Source organism: Entelurus aequoreus, linkage group LG01 (assembly GCF_033978785.1).
Source record: "Entelurus aequoreus isolate RoL-2023_Sb linkage group LG01, RoL_Eaeq_v1.1, whole genome shotgun sequence".
NCBI classification, from domain to species: domain Eukaryota; kingdom Metazoa; phylum Chordata; class Actinopteri; order Syngnathiformes; family Syngnathidae; genus Entelurus; species Entelurus aequoreus.
In genome coordinates, this window is record NC_084731.1 from 100,441,592 (window position 1) to 100,463,697 (window position 22,106).

Consider the following 22,106-nt stretch of genomic DNA (forward strand, 5'->3'; position numbering starts at 1 on the left):
CTGGGAAAAACCGGCATTTTGCAGATACTGGTGTTAGCGACAGGGCAGCATGGTAGAGCAGTGGTTAGCACTCGTGTCTCACAGTGAGAAGGTCCTGGGTTCGATTTACGGGCTCGGGGTCTTTCGGTGTGAAGTTAGCATGTTCCCCGTGTGACTGTGCGGGTTTCTCCAGGTATTCTGGCTTCCTCCCGCCTCCAGAGACATGCACCTGGGGATAGGCTGATTGGCCCTAATGTGTTTGTTGCGGTCATGGCATGTTCTTGCCGTCAATGCTGCTCCATTTTTTAGGGCATTACGGCAAGTCACAAGGGCGGTGGCGGAAAATGCCGCGGTTCAATTCAAGCCCTGATATAGATCAAATACAAGATAGTCAGTTCTCCTCCCCCCACTGCCAATTACTTGTGCAATGAACTTTGTTAATTACGTTCACTCTTCTTAGCTGGTGTTGCACACTTTTGAAACAAGTTTGTTCTGCTCCATCGAGAAGGCTAATAAAGTCATCTCATCTGGCGTCAACAAGGCCGCTGGTACATTTCTAGGATCAATTCTGGTGTTAATAGAGGTTTAATTACGCTGATCACGTTGCAGGAGAGAGAGGATCAACTCCTTTCTTGTCATCACATATCCCTCATTGCTATGCAAGAAGATGTCCTTAAATGCCATTATGTGTAAACATGTTCAGTTTGATGTGTAAACATGTTCAGTTTGATGTGTAAACATGTTCAGTTTTATGTGTAAACATGTTCAGTTTGATGTGTAAACATGTTCAGTTTGATGTGTAAACATGTTCAGTTTGATGTGTAAACATGTTCAGATTTATGTGTAAACATGTTCAGTTTTATGTGTAAACATGTTCAGTTTTATGTGTAAACATGTTCAGTTTGATGTGTAAACATGTTCAGTTTGATGTGTAAACATGTTCAGTTTTATGTGTAAACATGTTCAGTTTTATGTGTAAACATGTTCAGTTTTATGTGTAAACATGTTCAGTTTTATGTGTATACATGTTCAGTTTTATGTCCACCCAACTCTCTCGTTTGAGTCACACATTAAGAGTGTTACTAAAACGGCCTTCTTTCATCTCCGTAATATCGCTAAAATTCGTTCCATCTTGTCCACTAGCGACGCTGAGATCATTATTCATGCGTTCGTTACGTCTCGTCTTGATTACTGTAACGTATTATTTTCGGGCCTCCCTATGTCTAGCATTAAAAGATTACAGTTGGTACAAAATGCGGCTGCAAGGCTTTTGACAAAAACAAGAAAGTTTGATCATATTACGCCTATACTGTATATACCTTTATATACATATATACATACATATATATATATACATATACTGGCTCACTTGCACTGGCTTCCTGTGCACTTAAGATGCGACTTTAAGGTTTTACTACTTACGTATAAAATATTACACGGTTTAGCTCCAGCCTATCTCGCCGATTGTATTGTACCATATGTCCCGACAAGAAATCTGCGTTCAAAGAACTCCGGCTTATTAGTGATTCCCAGAGCCAAAAAAAAGTCTGCGGGCTATAGAGCGTTTTCTATTCGGGCTCCAGTACTCTGGAATGCCCTCCCGGTAACAGTTAGAGATGCTACCTCAGTAGAAGCATTTAAGTCCCATCTTAAAACTCATTTGTATAATCTAGCCTTTAAATAGACCCCCCCTTTTTTAGACCAGTTGATCTGCCGTTTCTTTTCTTCTCTCCTCTTCTCCCCTGTCCCTTGCGAGGGGGAGTTGCATAGGTCCGGTGGCCATGGATGAAGTGCTGGCTGTCCAGAGCCGGGACCCCGGGTGGACCACTAGCCTGTGCATCGGTTGGGGACATCTCTGCGCTGCTGACCCGTCTCCGCTCGGGATGGTTTCCTGTTGGCCCCGCTGTGGACTGGACTCCCGCTGATGTGTTGGATCCACTGTGGACTGGACTTTCACAATGTTATGTCAGACCCACTCGACATCCGTTGCTTTCAGTCTCCCCTAGAGGGGGGGGGTTACCCACATATGCGGTCCTCTCCAAGGTTTCTCATAGTCATTCACCGACGTCCCACTGGGGTGAGTTTTTCCTTGCCCGTATGTGGGCTCTGTACCGAGGATGTCGTTGTGGCTTGTACAGCCCTTTGAGACACTTGTGATTTAGGGCTATATAAATAAACATTGATTGATTGATTGATTGATGTGTAAACATGTTCAGTTTTATGTGTAAACATGTTCAGTTTTATGTGTAAACATGTTCAGTTTTATGTGTAAACATGTTCAGTTTTATGTATAAACATGTTCAGTCTATCAGTCTGTGGCCTCATTGCAGGCCTTTTTTTACACAGAAGTTTTTCAAACTCATTTCAAAGTTGCATCTGGCCTTAAGCCAGGTTTCCATGACATAGATGTACTTGTCATCCTTCCCTGGCAGTAAGATGTTAATCCTAGGAAGACATCTCCTTTTGATGTTGTGACTAGAATAGTAACTCCCCTGTATGTGTGGTGTAGTAACTCACCTGTATGTGTGGTGTAGTAACTCCCCTGTATGTGTGGTGTAGTAACTCACCTGTATGTGTGGTGTAGTAACTCCCCTGTATGTGTGGTGTAGTAACTCACCTGTATGTGTGGTGTAGTAACTCACCTGTATGTGTGGTGTAGTAACTCCCCTGTATGTGTGGTGTAGTAACTCACCTGTATGTGTGGTGTAGTAACTCACCTGTATGTGTGGTGTAGTAACTCACCTGTATGTGTGGTGTAGTAACTCACCTGTATGTGTGGTGTAGTAACTCCCCTGTATGTGTGGTGTAGTAACTCACCTGTATGTGTGGTGTAGTAACTCCCCTGTATGTGTGGTGTAGTAACTCACCTGTATGTGTGGTGTAGTAACTCACCTGTATGTGTGGTGTAGTAACTCACCTGTATGTGTGGTGTAGTAACTCCCCTGTATGTGTGGTGTAGTAACTCACCTGTATGTGTGGTGTAGTAACTCACCTGTATGTGTGGTGTAGTAACTCACCTGTATGTGTGGTGTAGTAACTCACCTGTATGTGTGGTGTAGTAACTCACCTGTATGTGTGGTGTAGTAACTCCCCTGTATGTGTGGTGTAGTAACTCACCTGTATGTGTGGTGTAGTAACTCCCCTGTATGTGTGGTGTAGTAACTCACCTGTATGTGTGGTGTAGTAACTCACCTGTATGTGTGGTGTAGTAACTCACCTGTATGTGTGGTGTAGTAACTCCCCTGTATGTGTGGTGTAGTAACTCACCTGTATGTGTGGTGTAGTAACTCACCTGTATGTGTGGTGTAGTAACTCACCTGTATGTGTGGTGTAGTAACTCACCTGTATGTGTGGTGTAGTAACTCCCCTGTATGTGTGGTGTAGTAACTCCCCTGTATGTGTGGTGTAGTAACTCACCTGTATGAAGGGAAACAAGAGACCCACTGCAAAGTTGGCCAGCCAGTTGATAGTTCCTGCGATCATGAAGGCAGCAGGCCTGTAGGCTTGCTCAAACAGTTCACCCGTCAGGATGAAGGGGATGCCTCCTGTAGAGAACATCATGGGTTAATATGACCGCTTTCAATGGGGTTTGCCCATAGTGCATATAAACAATAGGGTGTTTGCCCATGGTGAATATAAACAATGGGTGTTTGCCCATAGTGAATATAAACAATGGGGTTTGCCCATGGTGAATATAAACAACGGGTGTTTGCCCATGGTGAATATAAATAATGGGGTTTGCCCATTGTGAATATAAACAATGGGTGTTTGCCCATGGTGAATATAAACAATGGGTGTTTGCCCATGGTGAATATAAACAATTGGTGTTTGCCCATGGTGAATATAAAGAAGGACATATTTGACTTTGCTCTGGAGCAACTATTGTGCATTATTCTTAAGTGCATTGCCACATATTTGCTTCCTGTTCCAGTTCAACTCCAATCATATGTAACTCTCCGTCTATCAACTCCCATGAATTGTGGACCTTCAGTCGATGGAAATACAGAACTGTACCGACAATGTACGTTGGGTTCGGGTACCACTGGCTTATACGGCGTCCAATAGGTGCTACAAATTGTGAGTTCAAATATTTGATTTCTTGATTTTTTCACTTTTAATGTTTTTTTCAATTGTAAGTTTGACATTACCACATGAGATATGTTTTATTGATTTTTAAATGCACCAGAAAATAATCCGTTTTGTACGCTGTTGATGTGCTTCAATGCACAGTAAATGTGTTCCTGTATAGTATTTGTCCAGCAATGGTCATGTGGTGACATCAATGATGCTATTTGGAGAGGTCATCATTGATGTCGCACATCACTAAAACGCCTAGGTGGGAAACTCACGGCCCGCCACTGTAAAAAAAAAATAATGCCTGGAAACCTGGCAGAATGTTTCAGTTGCTGTGCAGGAGTTATGTTCTTGAATGTTTACGTCCAATACTCTGACTGTCATCGCACATGAAAATCAATCTTCATGTTCTGGAGCCATCAAATGCTGCATTCAAAGACCAATTAGGTGGTATAAAAGACATGCTTGCAGACATCCACACGGGGGGTCATCAAACATAAATGTATGTATTTCCCCTCCAGCCAAGTATCCATTTAAGATAAACATGCCTGGAGAGTTCAGCAGAACTTCATGGAGCTGACAGGAATTGTCTTCTATTCACTCCACGGCTGCTCATGTCATTCTGACATCATGATGGCAAGAAATAATGAGTCCTCACTTCCTGATCTGCCAACATGCTACATTTTGTGCCCATCTTGCTTGCACATACTGTATGTACATGTAGCACAGAGCTGGGCAATTATCTAGACTCGGGGGCAGGGCCGGCCCGTGGCATAGGCCGTATAGGCAAATGCTAAGGGCGCCGTCCACCAGGGGGCGCCACGCCAGTGCCACAAATGTTGGAGGGGAAAAAAAAAAAAAAAGTTATTTGTAAATACATAAAATAATCCCACGTTAATTAAAATGCAAAGTAAAGCCTATTTAATATAAATATTATTTGTTACAACATTACGCCCCCCCCTCCCCCGGCACGGTGCGCCCCCTCCCTTCCCGTATCATGACTCTTTTTGGACGTCACCACATCAAAAAAATCAACACAAGATGTCAAAACGGCCAAAACTGTCAGGTGCCCAGGGGAGAAAAAAGAGAAAAGAAGAGGAGAAACGAGAAAAAGACAGAGGTAGCAGGGAGGTAACGTTAGCCTACATGAAATTATTTGTCTGTTACAGAATGTGATAGTAACCTGGCTTTTTAGCATTAAGCTAATGTTACATGATTCGGCAATTGCTAATCAATAAATAGCTAGTTCTGTTTTAACGTCGGGTTAATATTGTGGAGGGGGCTAAATTGTTATGGAAAATAATAATGTAACGTTAGGTAATTACAGTACTCCCTGGTGTACAGTCATTCTAGTTAATGCAATATTAAAAAGCACAAATAGAGAACTCTGTAGGATCCCCTTTTTTTGTAATATAGTTGTTAAAGTCATACTGGTTTGATATCTTGTTTTGTGCAGTGCCTTATTTATATTGTATTTTTCATTTATTTTATGCAACTTGTTGACACGTTTTATTTTGTGTTTATGTATGTAAAAAATATTGTATTTCATATATTCATTTGTTATTTTTTGTATTCATTTATTGATCCATATTTATTTTTATCTTGTTAACTATTCTGATTGTTGATTTGCTTTCTTTAAGTAAAAAAAAAGGTCAAAGACAAAGCTATTCGGTTTCTTGTGAGTATATACACTTCACTGTCGATGTGGGGGGTGGGGGGGGGGGGGGGTCACCACCTAAAATCTTGCGTAGAGCGCCAGATTGGTTAGGGCCGGGCCTGCTCGGGGGCCACATTGAGAGAGAAAATGTGTCTGGGGGCCAATGTGTATGTGTGTATTATTAATATATATACACATTTAGATGTAAATATGTGCTGTACAGTATGTGTGTTTGGCTCCCTTTTTTCCAACACTAATACCAAAAGTCACAATGTCCCATAGAGTTGTAAAAAAGGTATGACAGACCACCTCAAACAAACAGAATGGAATTTTACAGTTTTTTACTGAATGGGACACCCAAAATGTACCGTATTTTTCCGACTATAAGTGGCAGTTTTTTTCATAGTTTGGCCGGGAGTGCGACTTATACTCAGGAGCGACTTATGTGTGAAATGATGAACACATTAGCGTCAAATATCCAATAATATTATTCACGTAAGAGACTAGACGTATAAGATGTCATGGGATTTAGCGATTAGGAGTGACAGATTGTTTGGTAAAGGTATAGCATGTTCTATATGTTATAGTTATTTGAATGACTCTTACCATAATATGTGAGGTTAACATAGCAGTTGGTTATTTATGCCTCATATAACGTACACTTATTCAGCCTGTTGTTCACTATTCTTTACACATTTTAAATTGCCTTTCAAATGTCTATTCTTGCTGTTGGCTTTTATCAAATACATTTCCACAAAAAATGCCACTTATACTCCAGTGCCACTTATATATGTTTTTTTTCCTTCTTTATGATGCATTTTTGGCAGGTGCGACTTATACTCCGGAGCGACTTATACTCCAAAAAATACGGTACATTGAAATAAAGAAAGTGAGATTTACAATATTAACAATAAAACACTGAATATTAACAACATATGAACAGCGCTCCTCTTTTATGTGGGATTTACAATATTAACTATGAACAATAAAAGACTGAATATTAACAACATATGAACATCTTTTACTTCTCAGAGCAGCTCCTCCATAGACATCTTTTACAACAAAAATGTAAAAAAACAGCAAAATATGAATGCAAAGTGTAATAAACACCTTCAATATGATGTATTATGACTTTTCTGCTTAGGGGTTTTGAGTGCTGTGTGTAAAGTTATTTATTCTCAATGGAATATTTAAAGTGTTGGTGTTGTTTACTAGCGTCATATTGCAGTCTACATGTATCTCTTATGTGTGACTGCCATCTACTGGTCACACTTATCATTACACCATGCACCTAATAAAATTGCTTCGAGGTCGGTAAGCACGACCAAAATGATTCTGTACATTAAGGGCACTGTCGATTTTTGAGAAAATGAAAGGATTTTAAGTGCGTCTTATAGTCCGAAAAACACGGTGTTATGTTATGTGCTCCGCCTGTAACACAGCCAGGTGGATTTATGTGCTCCGCCTGTAACACAGCCAGGTGGATTTATGTGCTCCGCCTGTAACACAGCCAGGTGGATTTATGTGCTCCGCCTGTAACACAGCCAGGTGGATTTATGTGCTCCGCCTGTAACACAGCCAGGTGGATTTATGTGCTCCGCCTGTAACACAGCCAGGTGGATTTATGTGCTCCGCCTGTAACACAGCCAGGTGGATTACACAATAATGGATAAATAGTCTATAAGCACATGTTTGTTTACTTACTTTCAGGTTTGTCACTGACAGTTCAGTTTGGTTTTTCCTGTCTTTGTTTCTTGTCAGCGCTCTTATTTTGGTTCAGTTTCCTGTTTGTCTCCCTGAGTACTGTGTCCCCTCAGCTGTGGCTGATTGGCACCTGGCCACACCTGGTGTCAATCAGCCAGCTACTATTTAGACCTCCAGTCAGTGCTGGATTATTGTCACTACTTCCTGTCATAATACTTGTCGTTGTAGCTCTGTCTACTTTTGTCCACTGTGCTCATGTCATAGTTCCTTCCTGTCACAGTAAGTGTTTTTGTTTCTTGTCCACAGTTAGCTTTTGTGCTATTTTAGTTCATAGCCAAGTTTGTTCTCCGCCTTGTGCGCGCCTTTTGTTTGTACCCTTTTGTTTGTTTTTTTGCTATAGTGTTTAATTAAATCATGTTTTCCTGTTCAATGCCTGCCGTCTCTGCATCTTGGGGTTCGTCACCCACACACCCTGACACTTACTACTAAAAGACAAGTTGTCTACTATGTTCACTATTTTATTTAAAGGCCTACTGAAAGCCACTACTAGCGACCACGCAGTCTGATAGTTTATATATCAATGATGACATCTTAACATTGCAACACATGCCAATACGGCCGGGTTAACTTAGAAAGTGACATTTTACATTTCCCGCCACACTTCCGGTTGAAAACGTCTCGGTTTGATGACGTATGCGCGTGACATCACGGATTGTAGCAGACATTTTGGAACAGCACGGTCGCCAGCTAAAGTCGTCTATTTTCATCTCATAATTCCACAGTATTCTGGACATCTGTGTTGGTGAATCTTTTGCAATTTGTTCAATTAACAATGGAGACAGCAAAGAAGAAAGTTGTAGGTGGGATCGGTGTATTAGCGGCCGGCTGCAGCAACACAACCAGGAGGACTTTGAGTTGGATAGCAGGCGCGCTATCCGACGCTAGCCACCGACCGCACCGATGATCGTGGTGAAGTCCTCCGTCGCGCCGTCGATCGCTGGAACGCAGGTGAGCACGGGTGTTGATGAGCAGATGAGGGCTGGCGTAGGTGGAGAGCTAATGTTTTTAGCATAGCTCTGTCGAGGTCCCGTAGCATTGCTAGGCTTCGCCAGGCTGGACAGCATTAACCGTGTAGTTACAGGTCCAGGGTTTGGTTCAGTGTCTCCTGATAGTAGAAGTAAAAGTAGTATTGTTGATCTTCTGTCTATCCTTCCAGTCAGGGGCATGTTTCTTCTGTTTCTATCCGCAGTTAAGCACGATGCTATCACGTTAGCTCCGAAGCTAAAGTGTTTCGTCGATGTATTGTCGTGGAGATAAAAGTCACTGTGAATGTCCATTTGGCGTTCTGGACTCTCATTTTCAAGAGGATATAGTATCCCAGGTGGTTTCAAATACAAATCCGTGATCCACAATAGAAAAAGGAGAAAGTGTGGAATCCAATGAGCCAGCTTGTACCTAAGTTACGGTCAGAGCGAAAAAAGATGCGTCCTGCACTGCACTCTAATCCTTCACTCTCACTTTCCTCATCCACAAATCTTTCATCCTGGCTCAAATTAATGGGGTAATCGTCGCTTTCTCGGTCCGAATCGCTCTTGCTGCTGGTGTAAACAATGTGCAGATGGGAGGAGCCTTTCAACCTGTGACGTCACGCTACTTTCAACCTGTGACGTCACGCTACTTCCGCTACAGGCAAGGCTTTTTTTTATCAGTGACCAAAAGTTGCGAACTTTATCGTCGATGTTCTCTACTAAATCCTTTCAGCAAAAATATGGCAATATCGCAAAATGATCAAGTATGACACATAGAATGGATCTGATATCCTCGTTTAAATAAGAACATGTCATTTCGGTAGGCCTTTAAGGACTAAATGACAATAATAAACATATGTTTCATGTACCCTAAGATTTTTTGTTCAAATAAAGCCAATAATGCCATTTTTTGTGGTGCCCCTTTATTTAGAAAAGTACCAAAAAGTATCCAAATACATTTTGGTACCAGTACTAATATATTGGACAACCCTAGTCGACAAGCATGCGCCGCTGCTTATATGCCAGCATTATCACCGCAGAACACATCATGTTGATAAAAAATAAAAAGTACTGGTATTTTTCAAAAGCAGTATAGTACCATTTTTAATTCTTAAGTACCGCAGTACTTTACAAGTACCGGTATAGCGTACAACCCTAGTCTCCACACGGATTTGCATATAAAAGAAAAACGGGAGGATTTTTGCCCGCAAAAGAGGTCTGGCCTACCCGGGAGTTCAGAAAATAATTTGAATACATTTGCATACATTAGACGTGCACACATGACGATCACCTGATCCATGGATGAGTCCCGGAAATACAGTACTGCAGCATTGTCGCATATCGGGCACAAAAAGAAGTCAAGCCTCCATTTTGGCCAAAGTGGCAACACAAATAGATTACCATATGGCAGGAGATCCTACAGGGGGTAAATCCCCATCTGATAAGTTGGATGTATTAGTGCTCTTATTAGACATGATCCTGGTGCCAAGGTTAAAAGGAATGAAGACATTCCAATTTACTGACATGCCTGCCTCTGCTCAGCGGGGGGGAGCACACACATTTATACATTTGAACATCCAAGATGCCACAGACAACATCTGTCAGCTAGACCGACTCCTGTGTGGACCACAGCCAGAAAACACACTTCTGTTGTCCTCAAACGTCCAAATGTGACCGTTTAGTCCAGATGTCACCACTGAGTCAACTAAACAAAGGACTACCTCCGGGGGACCTGGGAGACAATTGCAAGCCTCAAACTGTGAGAGAAGCCAATTCATTGCTGCAGCTGTCCTCAAAAAGGACCTCCAGGGAGCAGGTGTACTGGAAATGTGTCCCCTTCAGACATATTTATTTGCCTTCTTTTTTCTGTGTTAATCCCCTCCAAAAGGTCCGCCAAAAACCAAATTGCAAGAAAACTGCAATTTTTTGCATGAGCCGTAATAAGAAGCATCCTGATTGGCCACCAGGGACAGGTGAGCAGTATCAGACCAGACGAGTGGAGGAAAACACCAAAAGGAACACAAAATAGGAAGGAAATAATACAAAATACACGAAACTAATGATAGTCATGTGAGATCGCCAACAAAAATGTAGTTTGAGTACATTTAAAATGAAGTATTAGTTTATTATTCATGTTTTACAAGTTATGTAACGATGTGTATTTACAAGTAAACAAACAAAAATAATACATTGACAATTAGGTTCAATCCAATATCCTCAATAGTCATGTGTTTAGTCCAGATATTGTCCAAAAACTATATGAAAAGGTCAAAAAAATAGGTTGCTAGGACCAAGGGGCAAATAAAAGTGGGCTACAGGAGTGAAGCTGGTTCAAAACTGCTATGCTGCTTTGGCAGGATTGAAATAATAAACAAAACAAGACTGTAAATGGGCAAACAGTAAAGTAAGTAAGTCTTCAACTATAGAAAGTATTTCAATGGTTGGAAGCTTAAAAGACAGCAAGTTACAATAGTGATCTCTGCCCTCAATCATTATGATGTATGGACTCAAATGGCTTTAAAGAACTACAAAAAAATGGCGGTTGGATATAACATATACTATATTTTCCGGACTATAAGGCATACTTGCCAACCTTGAGACCTCCGATATCGGGAGGTGGGGGGGCGTGGTTGGGGGCGTGGTTAAGAGGAGAGTATATTTACAGCTGGAATTCACCAACTCAAGTATTTCATATTTATATAAATATATATTTATTTTATTATACATATAAATAAAATAAACACTTGAATTTCAGTGTTCCGGAGGCTATCCAGTAGATGGCAGCATTGTCCTGTTTAACTTCTCCGTTCATGAATGAGTATATCATTTCGGCCACCGTGTTCAATGGAGAAGTCTGTTCTACAAAATGTACAGGCAACATACCCCTCCCCCTTCGAACTGTCCTGGATGAACTGAAATTCTTGTTTCCATTCGTTTTGGAACTTGCAAGCGTATTTCTTCATCTTCCTCGTCAACGGCGTCGCCATGTCTGTAATTTCCTCGTTCTTCTGCTTCGTCTCCTTGTTGTGTGCGCAGTTGTGCACTCTACTATCTAAAAGCCCTAGATGTTATGACGTCATTGGGCAGGCAAGCTGTTTATATTGTGGGAAAGCGGACGTGAGAACAGGCTGTCCCCACTCAGGTCCGCATTGAGCTGGAGGGGGCGTGGCCTCCAGCTCCGGCTGAATACCGGGAGTTTGTCGGGAGAAAATTTCTGCCGGGAGGTTATCGGGAGAGGCGCTGAATAGCCTGAATAGTCTCCCGGTAAAAACGGGAGGGTTGGCAAGTATGCTATAAGGCAGTGGGGACCTTATAAAGGCGGGGGGGTGGAGGGGTAGTACAAAAAAAACAAATACAATCATGTGTGCTTACGGACTGTATCCCTGCAGACTGTATTGATTTATATTGATATATAATGTATATATTGTGTTTTTTATGTTGATTTAATTTAAAAAAAATAAAAATAAAAATAAAAAAAAATTTTTTATTTTTTTTTTAACTTCTTGTGCAGTACCGGTCCGTGGACTGATTGGTACCGGGACGCGGCCCGGTGGTTGGGGACCACTGCTATAAGGCACACTTAAAATTGTTTTTTTGTCTCAAAACTCGACAGTGCGCCTTATAACCCGGTGCGTCTAATGTACGCAATAATTCTGGTTTTGCTTGCCGACCTCGAAGCTATTTAATTTGGTACATGCTGTAATGATAAGTGTGACCAGTAGATGGCAGTCACACATAAGAGATACGTGTGGACTGCAATAGGACTCAAGTGAACAACACCAACATTTTATATGTTCAATTGAAAATATAGAACATTACACACGGCGCTCAAAAATCTATCAACATGTTTTAGTAGGACTTTGGTAAGCTATGAAGCCACACCACTTTACTGTGCTTCAACATCGGAGTATTATTATGCTGTGTGTATAAGGTAAGACATATTATCTGCCGGGTTTTTTTGCAATATTATGCAAAAGCAACTTTTCTTACCTTCTGGTACCTGCTGATCTGTTTTTTGGATCTGCATATGTCCTTAAAAATTTGTGCACATCCACCTTTGTAGTCCGTGACGACACCGTAGTGGGAAAATAATCTGAATAATATGACTCCTTTAATACGCCTTATTATCCGGTGTGCCTTATAAATGAACAAAAATGTGAAAATAGACCATTCATCGGCAGTGCGCCTTATAGTCCAGTGCGCCCTATGGTCCGCTTATAGACAACTAATTAACAGCCACTGTGTGTGACGTCATCCCCCGCTGAACAAGTGGTGGATTTAGGCCACTCCCCCAATTTGACAACACCCCCATTCCCCCTCACAATCCCCCGCTTACCCCCCCCCTAATAGATGCTGTAGATTACTACTGGTCATGCTTAAATAACAGAGGAATCATGCTTATTATAGCATAAATAACAGAGGAATGATGCTTATTATAGCATAAATAACAAAGGAATGATGCTTATTATGGCATAAATAACAGATAATATGTGTGAAAGTAAGGAGAAGTAGGATGGTAAGAAAAGGATTACCTGGCCCCGAGCAGAAGGAAGCAATAACAGCCAGTATGCAGGCGAAGCTGAGGTATGGCATCCATGACACACTGTCCTGCAAGAGAAGTGGTGTGGCGCTGACTCATCATTCAACTACAACAACTTTGTGCCATAACTACAAAATCACACCTGAGAGATGTTTTATAAGAAGCCCTGGCACATAGGGCCTGGTCTACTCAATCACACCTGAGAGATGTTTTATAAGAAGCCCTGGCACATAGGGCCTGGTCTACTCAATCACACCTGAGAGATGTTTTATAAGAAGCCCTGGCACATAGGGCCTGGTCTACTCAATCACACCTGAGAGATGTTTTATAAGAAGCCCTGGCACATAGGGCCTGGTCTACTCAATCACACCTGAGAGATGTTTTATAAGAAGCCCTGGCACATAGGGCCTGGTCTACTCAATCACACCTGAGAGATGTTTTATAAGAAGCTCTGGCACATAGGGCCTGGTCTACTCAATCACACCTGAGAGATGTTTTATAAGAAGCCCTGGCACATAGGGCCTGGTCTACTCAATCACACCTGAGAGATGTTTTATAAGAAGCCCTGGCACATAGGGCCTGGTCTACTCAATCACACCTGAGAGATGTTTTATAAGAAGCCCTGGCACATAGGGCCTGGTCTACTCAATCACACCTGAGAGATGTTTTATAAGAAGCCCTGGCACATAGGGCCTGGTCTACTCAATCACATCTGAGAGATGTTTTATAAGAAGCCCTGGCACATAGGGCCTGGTCTACTCAATCACACCTGAGAGATGTTTTATAAGAAGCCCTGGTACATAGGGCCTGGTCTACTCAATCACACCTGAGAGATGTTTTATAAGAAGCCCTGGCACATAGGGCCTGGTCTACTCAATCACACCTGAGAGATGTTTTATAAGAAGCTCTGGCACATAGGGCCTGGTCTACTCAATCACACCTGAGAGATGTTTTATAAGAAGCTCTGGCACATAGGGCCTGGTCTACTCAATCACACCTGAGAGATGTTTTATAAGAAGCCCTGGCACATAGGGCCTGGTCTACTCAATCACACCTGAGAGATGTTTTATAAGAAGCCCTGGCACATAGGGCCTGGTCTACTCAATCACACCTGAGAGATGTTTTATAAGACGCTCTGGCACATAGGGCCTGGTCTACTCAATCACATCTGAGAGATGTTTTATAAGAAGCTCTGGCACATAGGGCCTGGTCTACTCAATCACACCTGAGAGATGTTTTATAAGAAGCTCTGGCACATAGGGCCTGGTCTACTCAATCACACCTGAGAGATGTTTTATAAGAAGCCCTGGCACATAGGGCCTGGTCTACTCAATCACACCTGAGAGATGTTTTATAAGAAGCCCTGGCACATAGGGCCTGGTCTACTCAATCACACCTGAGAGATGTTTTATAAGAAGCCCTGGCACATAGGGCCTGGTCTACTCAATCACACCTGAGAGATGTTTTATAAGAAGCCCTGGCACATAGGGCCTGGTCTACTCAATCACACCTGAGAGATGTTTTATAAGAAGCCCTGGCACATAGGGCCTGGTCTACTCAATCACACCTGAGAGATGTTTTATAAGAAGCTCTGGCACATAGGGCCTGGTCTACTCAATCACACCTGAGAGATGTTTTATAAGACGCTCTGGCACATAGGGCCTGGTCTACTCAATCACACCTGAGAGATGTTTTATAAGAAGCCCTGGCACATAGGGCCTGGTCTACTCAATCACACCTGAGAGATGTTTTATAAGAAGCTCTGGCACATAGGGCCTGGTCTACTCAATCACACCTGAGAGATGTTTTATAAGAAGCCCTGGCACATAGGGCCTGGTCTACTCAATCACACCTGAGAGATGTTTTATAAGAACCACTTTAAGTTTGTTCCACTATACTGTTGATCGGTTAAGCTATCTATCAATATTGCATTGGTATTGGATTTGTATATACATCATATTTGTATATACATCATATTTGTATATACATGATATTTGTATATACATCATATTTGTATATACATCATATTTGTATATACATCATATTTGTATATACATCATATTTGTATATACATCATATTGTGTCCACTTGTTCAAGTCCAAATCATCAGAGTACAGATGTGTTGAGAGATTTTCATTTTAGTTGCTTTTTCTATGAGACGGAAAACCAATTTGCTCCTTCCAAATATCACGTAACCACGGTACAGGATCCTGAGACAAGACTTGGAGAAGGTCAGTGGAAATAGGTTCTTACCTGGAAATTGAGGAAGAGCGTGAGCAGGCTGAAGAACACGGCCATGGCGCTAAACCCAAATATGAGAAGAGGTTTTCTCCCAATGCGTTCTATGACTAAACCCTAGAGAAAGAGAGAACAAGGAGAGTTTTGCATCAGCGGCACTTCTGAGACCAGTAAGCTCTTGGTCCTGTTTGGGGATTAAAGCCTTTTGTGTTTTTGCTTGGGTGTTTTATAAGATAAGTTAAAACCCCAAACGCAGTAGCGGCTGTTGAAGTCTGGCAATGTACGTTCAATAGAGGCATCAACAGGTGCAACGCAATACATTAGAATATTGTAAAATCATTTTTCATTTCAGGAGTTTGATGAAGACGAAGAGATTAAAAGCTCAGGAAGTTTTTGCAGCTCATTTGCTGATTAGAGCAAGTAGTAGTTCACAAAATGTGAGATATTAAATATGTTCTTTATTAGATGTAGGCTATAATCATCAACATTACCAAGACATGCATGTTGGTTTATTGACAATTAATCTATAGAATATACAAGTTTCACTTTTTGAATGAACCTACTAAATAAATGAACTTTTTTTAAAGATATTCACATGAATTAAGATGCACATGTGGTCAGTACAGTGGTGTGTCGTCAGGACCAGCAAGGACTTCTCTGCTGGACTAACATCACCACTAATCATCATCGTAATTAAAGATACAAGTATTTTTTTATTGACTTTCCCTAAATATGTAAAAGTATTCATATTGTCTTCATGTCATATTAGGCTCCTCCCACTGCTGCTGTTTTTAGCTTACACTTTGTATCCAATCAGAATTCAGCTAGCTTATGTTGCCATGCTGTACCTAATCTGCCTTCAGAATCAACAATGTGTGTGCACTGTAAGTGAACACCCACATACAGTTGATAGATAATTGCCATAGCCAATCAGGTCACAAGTTGTTGTCAGTAGCCTATCTAGGTAGCGTCTACCATGAATTGATTAACGTGGACCCCGACTCAAACAAGTTGAAACACTTATTGGGGTGTTACCATTTAGTGGTCAATTGTACGGAATATGTACTGTACTGTGCAATCTACTAATAAATGTCTCAATCAATCAATCAATGATGGTAACAAGACTGTGATTGGATACTCACTTGTCACTCCAAAGTGAGTATCCAATCACAAGTTGCAATTTAGCAGGAAGCAAGAAGTGTTGACCCACAAAGAAGGGTAACAAAACCTTGATATATATTTGCAAGGCCATTTTCAAGAAGGATATTTGAAGAGAAACTACATCTTGTGAGACCATGAAATGGGGAAATGCTCGCCACTTCCACTCTAATCAAGGGACTACGAGGGTACCACTGGCTAATCAAGCGACTACGAGGGTACCACTGGCTATTCAAGCGACTACGAGGGTACCACTGGCTAATCAAGGGACTACGAGGGTCCCACTGGCTAATCAAGCGACTACGAGGGTACCACTGGCTAATCAAGCGACTACGAGGGTACCACTGGCTAATCAAGGGACTACGAGGGTACCACTGGCTAATCAAGGGACTACGAGGGTACCACTGGCTAATCAAGCGACTACGAGGGTACCACTGGCTAATCAAGGGACTACGAGGGTACCACTGGCTAATCAAGCGACTACGAGGGTACCACTGGCTAATCAAGCGATTACGAGGGTACCACTGGCTAATCAAGCGACTACGAGGGTACCACTGGCTAATCAAGCGACTACGAGGGTACCACTGGCTAATCAAGCGACTACGAGAGTACCACTGGCTAATCAAGCGACTACGAGGGTACCACTGGCTAATCAAGCGACTACGAGGGTACCACTGGCTAATCAAGCGACTACGAGAGTACCACTGGCTAATCAAGCGACTACGAGGGTACCACTGGCTAATCAAGTGACTACGAGAGTACCACTGGCTAATCAAGCGACTACGAGGGTACCACTGGCTAATCAAGCGACTACGAGGGTACCACTGGCTATTCAAGCGACTACGAGGGTACCACTGGCTAATCAAGCGATTACGAGGGTACCACTGGCTATTCAAGCGACTACGAGGGTACCACTGGCTATTCAAGCGACTACGAGGGTACCACTGGCTAATCAAGCGACTACGAGGGTACCACTGGCTATTCAAGCGACTACGAGGGTACCACTGGCTATTCAAGCGACTACGAGGGTACCACTGGCTAATCAAGCGACTACGAGGGTACCACTGGCTATTCAAGCGACTACGAGGGTACCACTGGCTAATCAAGTGATTACGAGGGTACCACTGGCTAATCAAGCGACTATGAGGGTACCACTGGCTATTCAAGCGACTACGAGGGTACCACTGGCTATTCAAGCGACTACGAGGGTACCACTGGCTAATCGAGCGACTACGAGGGTACCACTGGCTAATCAAGCGACTACGAGGGTACCACTGGCTAATCAAGCGACTACGAGGGTACCACTGGCTAATCAAGCGATTACGAGGGTACCACTGGCTAATCAAGCGACTACGAGGGTACCACTGGCTTATACGGCGTCCAATGGGTGCTACAAATTGTGAGTTCAAATATTTTATTTTTTTCACGTTTAATATGTTATTTGCAATAGTAATTTTGACAGTACCACATAAGATATGTTTTAATTGCTGATGCGGGTTTATCGATTTTTAAATGCGCCAGAAAATAACCTGTTTTGTACACTGTTGATGTGTTAATAATAATGATAAGCCATAAGATGCACAGTACATGAGATAATGATAAGCCATAAGATGCACTGTAGATGAGATAATGATAAGCCATAAGATGCAGTGTACATGAGATAATGATAAGCCATAAGAAAAGAAGGTTATCATGGTTCCTCTGGATGGTGGCCTCTGAGGCAAGTGGAGAATTCAGGAAGCTGGTCTCACCTCGCTAGTCGGATTTGATGAAGTTGAGGAAAAGGTCAGTGCTATTTGCACACCATACTTACTATATGTCCCGACGGCTCAGCAAAAACAAAGAAAGGAAAGAACAGGAAGTATTTTGTGAGCTGGAGTGGGGATAGGCTGGCTGTTGTAGACATTTGTCTAGCAGAGAAGCACAGCATGGCCAGCAGAGCTGCAGCTCATTAGGACTCTTAGGGTGGGATTCTGCCAGCGTGTGGTGTGGGCCTGCAAATTACTGTCTAAAATCCAAGGCCAGCTGAAAAGTGGTATGTTGCGTGGGTTGAAAACAGGCCTCAGTCGACATAAAGGTACAGCTTACCTAACGGCAACATCTGTTCTGAGACTTTGTAGAGAATAACAAATAACTGTTCTTTTGTGTTGTTTATTGTTTGAGGTGTAGCTTCAAGGGTGTCTTAGAATAGTTGATTCCATACCGAGGAATCCGATTCAACTATCAACCTCGCAGTGGATTGTCGGACATTGAATCCAGGCTTTTTCCTGCCTTCAAAGTTGCGTGGCGGCTAATTGTGTGCCGCCCCCAGCCGGAGCGATTGATATCGCTCAACACGGCGGAAAGCTCCGGCTGTGTTGATGGAGCCATTGATGTCCCTCTGCGGCAGCTACGTATTTAAATTGCACGCCATTGTACGCCACTACAGAGGCGCTATATGGACAGCAGTGCACCAGAAAGACCTGAAGCAACTACCGAAGAAGAAACTGTTGGAATCATGTCTTTTCCCGCTACTTGGTGCATAACGTAGGAAGTGGATTTGTGCCACACGGAGCATGATACGCAGGATCACTGGACTCCTACAGAACACTCCAGACTGTGCTGTGAACATTTTGTCTCTGGTAAGTGAACACAGCTAGTAGTGTTGGCTTCCTTTCCAACCTTTTCGGACTCATTATAATAGATGGATTGATTGATTGATTAGAAGTTTGCATAGGATCAGGTAGTTTCATGACGGTACAGATTGACTGGTACAAGGTCAACTAAAAGAAAGCATTACAAGCATGTCATGTTTACTTAAGAACAAGTTTCCTCCGTGTCAGAGTAACGTTTAGGTTTTTTAGCGTTGCAGATATGGCAGGCAAAAACCAGCCAGCACTTTCAAAAGCCATGTGGCGAGGAGGAAAGTTAAAGAGTCCGGTGAAACAGAGCAGAGAAATGAACGTAACAGGCAGTTCAAAAGTAATCATTCGTGGTGGTGACATCATGTTAGTCCACAGAGCGCTTCAAGGCCGCTTCAAAATCATCTATGAGTGTAAAAGTGGCCCCACCACACAAGCTAGGAGACACCATTCTCTTATGCAAGCGCTTTGGCCACAGGTGTCAAACTCAAGGCAGATCTGGCCCGCCACATCATTTTATCTGGCCCGCCACATCATTTTATCTGGCCCGCCACACCATTTAACTGGCCCGCCACACCATTTTATCTGGCCCGCCACACCATTTAACTGGCCCGCCACATCATTTTATCTGGCCCGTCACACCATTTAACTGGCCCGCCACATCATTTTATCTGGCCCGCCACACCATTTAACTGGCCCGCCACATCATTTTATCTGTCCTGCCACACCATTTAACTGGCCCGCCACATCATTTTATCTGGCCCGCCACACCATTTAACTGGCCCGCCACATCATTTTATCTGTCCCGCCACACCATTTAACTGGCCCGCCACACCTTTTTTCATTTTAAAAAGAAAAATATATGTACTGCTTGAAATTGCATACCTTTTAAACTTTAATAGTATCCATTGGTAAATGGTAAATGGGTTGTACTTGTATAGCACTTTTCTACCTTTCTAAGGAACTCAAAGCGCTTTGACACTATTTCCACATTCACCCATTCACACACACACATTCACACACACACATTCACACACTGATGGCGGGAGCTGCCATGCACGGCGCTAACCAGGCCCATCAGGAGCAAGGGTGAAGTGTCTTGCTCAAGGACACAATGGACGTGACTAGGATGGTAGAAGGTGGGGATTGAACCAGCAACCCTCAGATTGCTGGCACGGCCACTCTACCAACTTCGCCACGCCGTCCCAATCCATTATTGCAACAAATATTACAGTATTTTTTGTCTAAATAAAAATAAATGCTTAAATATCTGCTTGACTTATGATTTTACAGCAAACTACCCATCAAATGAATAAAAACAACAATAAATTGTATGCAGCATATCACTGTAAATTGAAAAAAAATAATAATTTGCATTCAAAATTGTGGCGCGTGGTCAGGTTTGCACCACCACTGCCTCAATTTGAGCCAGGAAAAACCCTGCGAACCCTCCGACTCTTTCCATGGCAGAGAGGCGGGCTGAGTAGCTGAGGGCCTCCTCGTACAGGAAGTCTGCTGGCAGGATGTTCTAAGATTGGTGACACGCCGCCACCAAAGTGAAAGCTGTGGTCTTACACGAGGCTGGCGTTCACAAGTCCCTGCTGGGGCGTGCCAGGAATTGGACACGGCTTTGACAAGTTGGCTGGGGCAGGATGCGTCCCTCACTGCTCCTCTGGCAACCGGAATGATCTTTCCGCTACGGAAACCTTGTTGCTTGTCTAGATCAGAAGTGCCCAAAGTGTGGCCCACGGGACAAATGTGGCCCTCCAAGTTGTTTCATTTGGCTCGCCTAAGGGTGGCTTCCAAAATGTAATACATGATCATACTAGAGTCGCACGGTATACCGGTACTAACAAAGTACCGCGGAACTAATGAATTAAAAACGGTACTATACTGCTTCTGAAAAATACTGGTACTTTTTTTTTCCCCCAGACACACATTGCTGGTAAAACGAGCAGAGTCCAAGTTAGGCAACACGCAAAACTGCGTACTGATGTTATTTTCTACATATATTGGCCGCACGTGTCCGTCTATATTTTCTACATATATTGGCCGCACGTGTCCGTCTATATTTTCTACATATATTGGCCACACGTGTCCGTCTATATTTTCTACATATATTGGCCACACGTGTCCGTCTATATTTTCTACATATATTGGCCGCACGTGTCCGTCTATATTTTCTACATATATTGGCCGCACGTGTCCGTCTATATTTTCTACATATATTGGCCACACGTGTCCGTCTATATTTTCTACATATATTGGCCACACGTGTCCGTCTATATTTTCTACATATATTGGCCGCACGTGTCCGTCTATATTTTCTACATATATTGGCCGCACGTGTCCGTCTATATTTTCTACATATATTGGCCACACGTGTCCGTCTATATTTTCTACATATATTGGCCACACGTGTCCGTCTATATTTTCTACATATATTGGCCGCACGTGTCCGTCTATATTTTCTACATATATTGGCCGCACGTGTCCGTCTATATTTTCTACATATATTGGCCGCACGTGTCCATCTATATTTTCTACATATATTGGCCGCACGTGTCCGTCTATATTTTCTACATATATTGGCCACACGTGTCCGTCTATATTTTCTACATATATTGGCCACACGTGTCCGTCTATATTTTCTACATATATTGGCCGCACGTGTCCGTCTATATTTTCTACATATATTGGCCGCACGTGTCCATCTATATTTTCTACATATATTGGCCACACGTGTCCGTCTATATTTTCTACATATATTGGCCGCACGTGTCCGTCTACATTTTCTACATATATTGGCCACACGTGTCCATCTATATTTTCTACATATATTGGCCACACGTGTCCGTCTATATTTTCTACATATATTGGCCGCACGTGTCCGTCTATATTTTCTACATATATTGGCCGCACGTGTCCGTCTATATTTTCTACATATATTGGCCGCACGTGTCCGTCTATATTTTCTACATATATTGGCCGCACGTGTCCGTCTATATTTTCTACATATATTGGCCACACGTGTCCGTCTATATTTTCTACATATATTGGCCGCACGTGTCCGTCTATAAGCCGCAGTCCGGCTTTTCAGGGCCTGT

The 22,106-nt window shown here is 42.6% G+C and overlaps 1 protein-coding gene across 1 annotated transcript in view; it reads right to left on the reverse strand.

Annotated features, from left to right (window-relative positions):
* Positions 1 to 295: 295 nt before the first annotated feature.
* The window catches only part of slc2a9l2 (solute carrier family 2 member 9, like 2), a 168,886-nt gene continuing 147,075 nt past the window's right edge, over positions 296 to 22,106 (reverse strand). Inside the window, exons 10-13 of the mRNA XM_062063704.1 lie at positions 15,236 to 15,337; positions 12,975 to 13,050; positions 3,397 to 3,524; positions 296 to 345 (exon numbers count right to left, since the gene is read on the reverse strand). Coding sequence (XP_061919688.1) covers positions 334 to 345; positions 3,397 to 3,524; positions 12,975 to 13,050; positions 15,236 to 15,337 — 318 coding nt within the window. The 3' untranslated portion in view covers positions 296 to 333. The remainder of the gene's footprint in view (positions 346 to 3,396; positions 3,525 to 12,974; positions 13,051 to 15,235; positions 15,338 to 22,106) is intronic.